Source organism: Echinops telfairi, unplaced genomic scaffold (genome assembly GCF_000313985.2).
Source record: "Echinops telfairi isolate 266 unplaced genomic scaffold, ASM31398v2 ScPeMD7_3533;HRSCAF=4204_0, whole genome shotgun sequence".
Lineage (NCBI taxonomy): Eukaryota > Metazoa > Chordata > Mammalia > Afrosoricida > Tenrecidae > Echinops > Echinops telfairi.
This window is the reverse complement of record NW_022107431.1, coordinates 104,306,653-104,318,739: the sequence shown is the minus strand read 5'-3', so window position 1 is coordinate 104,318,739 and position 12,087 is coordinate 104,306,653. Positions and strand designations below refer to the sequence as shown.

At 38.2% G+C, this 12,087-nt stretch overlaps 1 protein-coding gene across 1 annotated transcript in view; it reads left to right on the top strand.

Moving 5' to 3' along the window:
• SMAP1 (small ArfGAP 1) overlaps nucleotides 1-12,087 on the top strand; it is a 153,663-nt gene that overhangs the window by 90,245 nt on the left and 51,331 nt on the right. The window contains exon 4 of the mRNA XM_004696318.2: nucleotides 2,410-2,485. Coding sequence (XP_004696375.1) covers nucleotides 2,410-2,485 — 76 coding nt within the window. The remainder of the gene's footprint in view (nucleotides 1-2,409; nucleotides 2,486-12,087) is intronic.

Here is a 12,087-nt window from a genome sequence, read left to right as displayed (position 1 = left end):
ATCCATGTGTATACTGTATCCTATGTATTAGTAAGTATAATCACTATTTTTTATATCTAGATAATTTTTCTAGCCAGAAGTATATTTTATATAACTTGAAATAAGAACGGTTACTTATTTAATCAAATTTTCCCCGCCCCCTTTGGAAAAAGACAATTTCTATAATAATAATTGCTTAGTGTGTTCAAATTTAGATATCCCACCCAAAAAGACCAGCTCAAAATTTTTTTTCTGTTAGAAAATAGAAAAATGTAACAGTGAACTTTTGATTCCAATCATAGACAGGAGAACATTAAGCTGGTTTACGCATATTTTTGATAACAATTTGGTATGTAACATTACATCTTGTGAAAATTTTGGCAAATGGTAAAGATGTGGTATTGGGTTAGTTTCTAGGATTTTAACACATCTAAATAAGCAACCTTTAAGATTGCTCTGGAATGTTGTTTGAAAGGTTTTCCAAACACTAACTTGAAACATGAAGATGCCCTTGAAAGCAATATAGTGTTTGATATTCTTCTTTTGACTTTATAGCAGAGGTTAGCTGACTGAATCAGATTAATGTATGATAAGACGAAAACTCCCTTTTACTGTAGAAAAGCAGCACATTCTTAAGCTTTCTTTCCTCCAATTTTAATTGTGAAGTGGGAAATGCTTCATAGTCTGTAAAGGCGGGGGGAGAAAGTCCCTTAAAGTTTTAAAATATCTTGTAATTCAGCTTATCTAATAAACAATAGCTAGCTTTCTCATCCTTGCCTCCCCCATTCTTGGACTCTTTTCAAATGATTTCATAATGCTCAACTTTGCACCATCAACTTTCAGTCCTGCTACCTTTGCCTTGACTGTTGATTTAAAAGGGTCTTATTTAACTAACATAAAAGGCATGATTAACTGGAAGTGTTTTTTTTTTTTTTAATTTGATCCACTTATCTAAAAAGTATTCCTTAACCTGGGGATCCAAAGAGATATTTGTAATTTTGTATAATTTACTTTGTATTTCTGGGTATTTTATATGTTGGAAAAGAAGGCTACAAACTTTACCTGGCTGGCAGGGGTTCATGGCCATGAAAGAAGTAAAGAACCTCTAACAAAAATTTCTCATTTTTGTGATCCATGATTGCTGGTCATGTGGCAAAAGTCACTTAAGTTGCTGTCCAGTGCACTGCTGTTGAGCCGATTCTCACTCATAACAGACCTATCACTGTTGAAGGACGTGCTGGACTGCTAGCATCAGCCAGGCTGTTCACACCCACCAAGAGAAGCATTCTCTCTGCTACCGTCAGATACAGAATTGACTCGATAGCATGGGAAATAGGACAGAGTAGAACTTCCCCAGAGGTCTCCAAGGTTGTCATTCTTTTGGGCAGCAGACTGCTACATCTTGCTCCCACTAAATGCCTGGTAGGTTTAAATCAGGAATCTTCTGGTTAGCAGTCCAACACAATTATGTTTGTTACCCGCCTAACCAGTGTTTCCTACAGTGCGCAACACCTCCCTCTGGCGGGCACTGGGGCACAATCCAGGGTCATTGCCAAAGCAGTTAGACCTACATTTTATCATGGATTATAGGCATAGTAAAAATATTATAATTGGCTGAGAGGCACTGCATTTTTTTTCTTCGTCCTTAAAAGGAACAGTAGGCCAAACAAGTGTGGGAAGCTCTACTGTAAACACTGAAATCCCAGTATAACAGGCTCACACTGTTAATAGTTTAGGCTAGTTTGACCACCTTCAAAAAAATTAAACAGTAATGACCTTGATTTCTTGCCTTCACTATTTCTTGGTTTAGTAAGGAAAAAATTGACCGTTATTTTCCTAATATACAAAGAATCCTATATGAAACTCCAGAGAACAGTATATGTAGTGGAAAGGAATTTGGGCTTTGGAATCACATAGAAGTTTCAAAAAGTTTGTGGGAAAATGGAATTATAAGATTATAGAATTTCCCCACACAATTTGAAGCCCCTTGTATTACTGGAGCCAACTGCTGTACTTTTCTAGTTTCTCATTCTTCATGTATGTTGGGAAATCATAAACCCTATACTGGGTTGTGGGATGATTAAAGGAAACAAAATGTACAACATTGTTTATAATTTATGGATCTGTGTATTCCTGCTTATATTGACTCCATTTGAATGTTGAGAGTTCGTTTGTCAGAGTGAGGGATGAAGGTGGTTGGGTGTTGCGAATTGTGGTTATGTCCTTGTATAATTGGTTTGGGTGGCTTTTGGTGAGTTGAGAAAACTTCGTGAAATAGGTAGACGACTTTCTTTGTCTGGAAGAGAAAAGTAGGTTAGAGAACATAGATTTGAAATTACATTTAGAATCTAGATTTAGTGGTGGGGAATGTGTAAAGGTGAATATGTATGACAGTGAACTCAAGTTTTTCCTTAAGTTATTTGTTTTCAGAGCGGTGGAATTTTTCATCAGAGATAAATATGAAAAGAAGAAATACTACGATAAAAATGCTATAGCTATTACAAATGTAAGTAAAGCCTGAATCTCTCTTACCAATTGTTGATATGTTTTGTTTACATCTTAAGCTTTAAACATAAAGTACAGCTTCATTAAAGAGTAAAAATATATGTTTCTAATCCTAAATTTTAAGTGTAAAGATACATGTGCTTAAAATCGCAAGTTTTTTGTCATTCAATTTTAATGCACTCTTATAAAGCAGAACTTGGTTTTAGAAATAAGCATATTATAAAAATGAATTGAATGACTTTTTAGTGATTTTAATTTTATGAATTTTAGAAAAAGAGTAAGCCACTAATTGGGGGCGGGGGGGAAAGGAATCAAAACATTTTTTGGAAAGAATGGAAAAAGCTATAGCAAAGATAAACTTACCTTTTCGTAAGGGCTTTGCTCTAAATCCGTTTGATTTTATTTACAGAACTTCTTTTCAGACATGAAGCAAGTGGCACAAATGTATTTTTTTTTCCTAAAATATTTTAAAGCATGGCAATTCAATTGGTATTAAGTATTTTGGTATTCTTAATACTTTATAAGTGAAATTTCTTGATTGCATATGTAAAAACAACTGCTTATTTTGAGTTCTTTTTCTGGTTATTTTCTCATCAAGGTTAATTATAATTTAAAGACTGTCTTTATTGTTGACATAGTTTTTTTGGCCTTTGATTCCTTGATTAGTGTGCAAGCAATAAACCATTTAATCTTGTGGTTAAGTCATTTGTCAAATGTTTTAGATGAAATAGTTTTATTTGATTCTCTGTGGACACTGAATTTTCTTTTATGGACCAATGGAGCAGCTTTGTAGTGAAGAAAATTCAATCAAATCACAACAAATTAAGGATATTTAATACATTTTCCTTTTTAAAAAAAATCATTTTATTGGAGGCTCATACAACTCTTACCAGAACACATACATACATACATGAGTCAAGCACATCTGTACATTTGTTGCCATCATCATTCTCAAAACATTTGCTTTCCGCTTGAGCTCTTGGTATCAGCTCCTCATTTCCCCCTCCCTCCCTCATGAACACTTGATAATTTATAAATTATTGTTATTTTGTCATATCTTATACTGTCCGAAGTCTCCCTTCACCCACTTTTCTGTTGTCCATCCCCCAGGGAGAAGGTTGTATATAGATCCTTGTAATCGGTTCCCCCTTCCCACCCCACCCTCCCAGTTTCGCCACTCTCACCACTGGTCCTAAAGGGATCATCTGCCCTGGATTCCCTGTCTTTCCATTTCCTGTCTGTACCAGTGTACATCCTCTGGTCTAGCCAGATTTTTAAGGTAGAATTGGGATAATGATGTTGGGGATGGGGAGGAAGCATTTAAGAACTAGAGGAAAGTTGTATGTTTCATCGTTGCTACCCTGCACCCTGACTGACTTGTCTCCTTCCCACGACCCTCCTGTAAAGGGATGTCCAGTTGCCTACAAATGGGCTTTGGGTGTCCAATCTCCCCCTCATTAACAATGATACATTTTTTGTTCTGATGATGCCTGATACCTGATCCCTTCGACACCTTGTGATCACATAGGCTGGATTGCTTCTTCCATGTGGGCTTTGTTGCTTCTGAGCTAGTTGGCCGCTTGTTTACCTTCAAGCCTTTAAGACCCCAGACGCTATATCTTTTGATAGCCAGGCATCATCAGCTTTCGTCACCACATTTTTTAATGCACACATTTGTCTTTAGCGATCTACATTTTCTTTTACCATCAAAGAAGTTTTTATTTTTTTTAAATTGCTAGTGTGTATTCTGGAGCAAAGATGTCCCTGTGTGTAGAATTTGGACTGCTTTTACAATGGAAATAGAACAATTGTATCTACAATACCCATAAAATTAAGCTTGAGTTTAATATTATGAGAAAAGGACTAACTTTAAAACATAAATACCTTTTACAAAATTTGATTTAGTGTATTTTATAAAGCACACTGCTTTATATAGCAAATATACTTTAAAATATCAAATGTTTTCTACTTTTAGCAATAATTTAGAAATTATGTTTATATAGTATTCAACAGTTGTTTTTTTAATGATAGCCGTTATTATAGAATTTTTCTCTCAGATATAATGGTATGTGCCTTAGTTACTAAGAGAATTTCTTAGGACAGGGATTCTCAACCTGTGGGTTGTGCCCTCTTTGGGGGTCGAATGGCCCTTTCACAGAGGCTGTCCTATTCATAACAGCAGCAAAATTACAGTTATGAAGTTGCAACAAAAATAATTTTATGGTTGGGAGGTCACCACAACATGAGAAAATGTATTAAAGGGTTGCGGCATTAGGAATCTTGAGAACCACTGTTCTAGGAGATGTTATTAGTATGCTGGAATTAAAAATTTGGGGGTTAGGTATGTTATGTCTCATTTTCAAATGAAGTTTTTTAACCTCCCTTTTCATTCCATAATTTTGCATTTTGGAATGCTTAAACGTTTTTTTAATGAAAATTTATTTATTCAAGATGATAGTTTTTCTCCTGATTTTCATTTCATTAATACTATCACAAAAATTAAATTTAACCCATAGGAAGATATAGTCTTTGTATTAATTTATTGGCAAAGTAATGATTTGAAAATAAGTTTACATTCTAACAAATTACAGTGATCAATGTACAAGGAGACTAACCTTCCACATTAAGAATTAGGTTACATATTTATATCCTTTGTTGCATCTTCAGCAATAGGTTTAAATTTAGTCTAATAATTATCATAACTTATTACAGTCAGTAGGGTCTAGAATACCAAAATGAAAAAGAGGCCATTGCACTTGGTTTATACAGAGAGAAACTATTTTAGTGGGAATAAGATAGATTAATTAAAAAGAAACCACACAGAATGTAAGTACCTTAAACAGGATATAAACTAAATATGAGGGGATTATTTGAGACAGTTTAAATACTAGCTGTACTTTGATAAACAGAATGTCTAAATGATTTTTATTTTTTTGGAAATCATTTTATTAGGGGCTCGTATAACTCTTACCACAATCCATGCATACATCCATTGTTTCCAGCATATTTGTACATTTGTTGCCATCATCGTTTTCAAAACATTTTCTTTCTACTTGAGCCCTTGGTATCAGCTCCTCATTTTCCCCCTCCCTTCCTCATGAAGTCTTGATAATTTATAAATGATTGTTATTTTTTTATGTCTTACACTGATCGATGTCTCCTATCACCCACTTTTCTGTTGTCCATCCCCGTTGGAGAAAGGGTTATATGTCGTTCATTGTGGTCAGTTTACCCTTTCTCCCCCCCACCTTCCCCGTACCCTCCTGGTATTGCTACTCTCATTATAAGTCCTGAGGGGTTTATCTGTCCTGGTTTCTATGTATGTGAGCTCTCATCTGTACCAGTGCACATGCTCTGTTCTAGCCAGATTTGTAAGGTAGAATTGTGGTCATGATAGTGGGGGTGGGTGGGTGAGGAAGCATTAGAGAGCTAGAGGAAAGTTGTATAGTTTCGTTGGTGCTATACTTCACCCTGACTGTCTCCTCTCTTCCTTGTGACCCTTCTGTAAGGGGATGTCCAGTTGTCTACAGATGGGCTTTGGGTCTGCACTCTGCCCTCCCCCTCATTTACATCAATATGATTTTTTGTTCTCTGTCTTTGATGCCTGATACCTGATCCCACCGACACCTCATGATCACACAGGCTGGTGTGCTTCTTCCATATGGACTTTGTTTCTTCTCAGCTAGATGGCTGTTTGTTTATCTTCAAGCCTGTAAGACCCCAGGTGCTATATGTTTTGATAGCTAGGCACCATCAGCTTTCGTCACCACATTTGTTTACACACCTGCTTTGTTTTTAGTGTTTGTCGGGAAGTTGAACGTCACTGATGGCAGGTTATTAGAAAAAAGTGTTCTTGTGTTGAGGGAATACTTGAGTACAGGCTCAATGTTTGTCTGCTCCCTTAATACTAAACCTATAAATTTATATATATAGATCTGTTTTCCTATTGTTATATATAAATATATTTACATATGTACATTCCTGTATTTAGAACTCTATAAATGCCCTTTGCCTCCTTGTTCTTTCCTCTATTTCCTTTTACTTTCCTCTTGTTCCGCTGTCACCTTCAGCCTTCATTTGGGTTTTGGTAATTCCTCTCTGTTACGTTGCCCTTGATCAAGCCCTACCAGGCATTTTGCACCCTCCTTGCCATTGCTTTTGAATCACTTTTTGTTCCCTTATCCCTGGATTTTTTAACACCCACTTCCTTTCCCTTGCCTCCCCCTCTCCCGTGTCTCCCCACCCTCCAACCTTCGGTCATGTTTTCTCCTCCAGATGTTTATCCTGCCTATCTTAATCTAGATAGACGTGTAGAGACCATAATAAGCACAAAAATAAGACAGCAAACAAAACAACAAGAAAAGACATGCCTATAAATAGTTTCAAGGTCTGTTTGTTGAGTTTTAGGAGTGTTGAATCTGATGGGGTGTCATTCTCTGACCCCACAGTCTAATTTTGGGAGACTTCATTGCTTTTCTCCCCTTGCTGCCCTGTTGCACACCCTTAGTGTTTCACCCCAGTGTGATGGGGTCAAATGGGGTACAATTCCCTCACTGTGTCTCCAGAGTTGTTCCCCATAGCACTGTGGGTCAGTGAGGGACGTCGTGTCTCGTGGTGGGGCCAGCCCTATGGTCTTCTCTGTGCATTGACTGCTCTGAGCAGGAATATCATCCTTGGGGCTTGGTGGGCCAGGATGTGCTCCACTCTTTCTCTCTCCCCCCTTCGTTTGCTCCTGTGTGCTTTGATTAGATGTACCCCTCTCCCTGAGCTGTAGCTTCGGTCCTGTCCTCTGAAGTGAATTCTCGGGGGATGGAGGGCTGTCCATGTATTTGGGATTGGGGTCTGCTCCTGTCTAAATGATTTTTAAACTTGACTTGGCTTTAACCCTATATTAGATGGTTCCAAATTATTTTTGCATTTGATTTTTCCATTTGTCACCTCCAGTTTTAATTGTCATTTTCTAGTGCTGCTGCTGTTCTTTTTTTTTTTTTTTTAACCAAGGCTCTTGCAGTAAAGGCCTGAAGTTAAATCCTGTTCCTCTGCTTTAAAGCAGTAATTACTAAACTAAAAAAAGGAAATGTATTGACCATTTGCAGTCATTGCATTTAAAAATACGAAGCAAAAGACGGCAACAAAATCATGGTAGAGATTTGCTAAATATTTCTTAACTGCCACCCCACTGAACTGCTCAGCATTTAATTAAGTGCCTGCAAACGAAACTCCACCCGAATCCACCATGAAGCATATGAGAGGGATTAGGTAGTGTGGCACTTCCATCACTTCTAGAAATTTATTTATAATTGTGACGAGTGTGTCTTGCAAGCTGTTAATAAATACAAGTATGAGCCTGGTCATATAAACATATTTTTGAGGAAGTAGGAGGTGCAGGTTACATGTCCCAGTTTAATGGGACATATTTTGATGGTGTGACATCCTAAGTATGAATTTAAGGGGAAGTGGGCAAGAGCAAAGTTCAGGTTAAGGATTAAAAACAAATAAAAAGGAAAATTTGTTCCATGTAGGAATGTTTTTGTATTAGATGTTTTAGTGGTTGACAGCCTCTTTAAACAAAGGAAGATTTTTAAGTTTTCTTTTACATCTTTTAGAGTAACTGCGTAGTGCTGGGCACCAACATGTTGGTGGTCTATCACTATGTACTACACATTGAGTGGGTTAACCCTCTCATAGTTTCTGTGGATTAAAAATATGGGTACGAAGTTACCTAGGTCCTCAGTGTAAGGTAGTCGAGAGGCGCCAGAGACCAAATCAGTCGAATTAGGGCAAACAGGCTTATTGGGGAGAAAAACCCAGCCTGGGCGAAGTCCCACGGGCCACAGTGTCCAGGCCAAGGGAGTCGCACCCCAGGCTATAGGGGTGGAGCTTACATGGCCAGGGAACATGTGAGTGGGCTATTTTGAGTCCATATAAGGTAAAGTAGTCTGGGATTGGGAGATACAGGTATGTGGGGTTTCTGGAATATAAGGTGTCTTCCTGGTTTCGGGTGTATTCATGCCAGGTGCAAATCTGCAGGCTGAGAACAAAGCGGGCACTGAGCCAAACGGGCCATGCTGGGTGCAGAGCGGTGGGTTGAGAAAGTTGGCCATTAGCCAGCTCTGGTCAGCTCCACAGGTGTGTGTGTGGGAGATTCAAGGTCACTCGCTGCTAGAAGCTGGCCTGGTATTGATCTGGGCATGCAATCAGAATCTCTGATCAGGTTGAAATGAAGGCATAAGATCACATCTGAGTTTTGGGATCCTATTCCGGGCTTACAGGTTGTTGGCAGAATTCATTTCTTTGTGGTTGTATGATTGAGGTCTTGTGTTCTTATTAGCTGTTGGTGGGTGTTGTATATTGACTTGTATCTTGTGTGTGTGTGTTGTGTGTGTCCGTCCGTGTCCCTCCCTCTCCCAATTTGACTGGGTCATGATTCTCAACATTACGATGTAATTATCCTCCATTTTATCATCTGATGTTACTCTATTTGTTGTAAATCCTTACCTTTATGATGTTAATCAGAGCCCTGGTAGGGCTGTCTGGTAAGTGTTGGAGTACTAACCACAAGGTTGCCTGTTGAAATCTACTTGCCACTCTGTGGGGAAAAGATGAGGCTGTCTGGTTCCATAAAAGTTTCCGGCAGGATTACGTTTCCTGTTGTCAATCTCTTTTGAGATAATAAAAAGGATTAAGTAAGTAAGCAGAAAAGTGAGGGACTTAACACCACCAAGAAAGAAGAACGAAGAGTAGATAGTATCTTGTGAACCTAGGATCCCTGCACTGAGAGAACTTTGTACAGAGTCTGGGGAAGATTGGTGCCAAGACACATAGAGATCTTCAAGGAACACCAAGCCCACAGATGTTGAAAAAAGAAAGGACTTTATCTCTAGGTCCAACAGAGGAGAGCCTTTCCCCAAAAACTAGCACCCTGAATTTGGATTTGTAGCTTGCAATACGATGATAGTTCTGTTATTAAAACTGTATACTGCTATAACAGCACTAGGTAACTAAGACAGGTGGATACCATTCATTCTCAGTTCCTGGAGGTTGCTCTCATTGCAACTTGTTCAAACCAGCCGAGAAATCTCTCTCATACTCTAATACATATTTAATCATGACTACCTAATTTACTCAATTCTGTTTTGGGAGGACAGCTGATAATACATGGGAGTTAGTGACTTTAAAATGAGCAACTCATTCCAATTTTTTAAACTTTAATATATGAAGGAAGCAAAAAGTTCATAGGAAAATATCCATCTTTTAATTTCATTTCCATGAACCTTTGAGCCCTCTTAGTTTCTTAAACTTTCCCAATATTGCCTTATTCTTTGAGACATAGGAGCAAGAGCATTGTCATGATTAAAAAACAAAGAAAACCTCTCGAACATTTTTATCTGCTAGTTTTGCTTAAACTTATCAGAACACTGTTCTAATTAGCAAGGTGAAATTATTCTTCAACACCCCCCCCCCCAAGTCAACAAACAAAATGCCTCGAATATCCTCCAAAAAACCGTTGCCAGGACCTTTGGCTCTTGATCTGCCTGCTTTTGCTTTGACTGGATCCCTTCTACCAGCTGGTGCCATTGGTTTAATGGTGCTTTTTGTCTCAAGGTCCTACTGATAGAGCTATGTTTTGTCTCTGGTTACTTTTTATTTATTTAATGCCCAGGATCTTGATTCCACTTGTTTAAAATATCCACTAAAGTTCTGTTCTTGTCTATACCTGATCTAGTTGCAATAATTTAGACAACCTTCAAGTAGAATATTGGCTCAGTTATTTTTCAGTCAGAATTTCAACTGAGCTAATTGAGATGATTGTCTTCACTTAGGGCCGAAACAAGATTGTATTTTCCAGGGCAGTGGATATAGATGGGCTGTTGCTGCAGGCGTCACCTTCCACAGCATTTTGTGCTGTCTCAAAAGGAGCTGCCCTTTTGTACACTGCTGCGATCCGAGGGCTTTCGTCCCCATCAACTTTTTGTAAAGCATCAATGACTACTGTTTTTCCACCTAAGTTTCACTATAAATGTGATGTTTCTTCTTCAATTTTATCAGAATCCATGGTGCTCTGACAGGTGCTCTTTTCAAACTGATGTCTTCTCCTGAGTGCCTCAGATTAGATCCTGTCCAGGCACACGACAAGTTAGTGTGAGTTTATCTTGGTGCCAAAACCAGAATCCATACGTAATCTTCATAATTCATATTTTAAAATAAAATTTTGAAGATTCATCATACTGTATATACATATATATATATGTGTGTATGCTTATGTTTTAAAAACAATAGCATCTTCATGTGTTTGGCTATATGTTAAAATTTAGTATTAAAAGTTAAACCAGTATTTCACCTTAGAAATTTTGTAGGTATAATAGGATGCTAGGCAGGTGGATTATTAGGAAGAGTTAAATTGCCAACCCTAACTATAACACTATAGATAATAAGCAAAATTTTGTCTTGAGTTTTGTTTAATCTCTATAGTCTCTTCAGAATTATGAGCTACAAGATGACTTGCTGTGCCAATTAAAAAGGCACATTTCAAAAGTTTTCCAGAATGCTTCACATTTCTTAGTCAAAGATTTGAAGTTAACATATCAAGATGTAGGCCTCTTTTATTTATAAAATGATGTCTAGATGCTGAAAAGCTTGAACTTCATGACACGTTCAAAGCTTGTGGAACAGCGTTTTGTTAACCATGCTTTTCCCTCCTTGGAGGAGGAAGGCATTGTGTCCTAGGATTTGGGAGGCGGACAAATGCATGACTTCTGACACTGAGCAGAAGATACTGCGACTCTGACTTCATGTACACACGACCTGGAAGAGTACAGAGCACACCATGCAAGGACACATGAGATTAGCACTTGGAGCAGAGTGAACCAGGAGAGGTGATGATAGAGGCAGGCTTTATGCTAACAAGAGGGCAAGGTGCATGATTCCTGTGGGAGGGAGTGATTGACTAGCAGAATGTGAGCGTCCAGGACCAGGTTGGGACAGGTGGTCAGGCTGATAGGAGTATTGATTAAAGGGAACCATTCCTGCTGGCTGGGGAATACTTTTGGTAAGAGCAGATGAGCTCAGGCTTAGGCTTTCAGGGCCCAGGGATGGTCAGTACCAAGGCAGCATGAGAACTTGAGAAGTCCTGTGATAAAATCTTCATTTAGAAAACCAAGAATATCTAAAATGGATTTGAGGTATTAGCAGTTAACCCATTAGGTGCTTTTCTGCGGACATACATTTTGCAGTTTTATAGAGCATGCAATTATATCAGAGCATTCTATTAAAAAGGATGGTAGTAAAGATTTTTAAAATTTCAAGTAAATAATGGAAGCTTCAGAAAGATATGAGTGTGTTTTGCTCACGGCCTACTGGCAAGAGAAACAACATTGGAAGTTGAATCAAAGGAGTTGTGCGAGGCTGACAGCTGAGGCTGGTTTTTCTTTTGCTGTGAGACGGGAAGTGGTAAGAAGGGGATGACTTTTAAAAAATCATTTTATTAGGGGCTCATACAACTCTTATCACAGTCCATACACACATCAATTGTGTAAAGCACATTTGTACATTCATTGCCCTCATCATTCTCAAAACATTTCCTCTCCACTTAAGCCCCCGGCA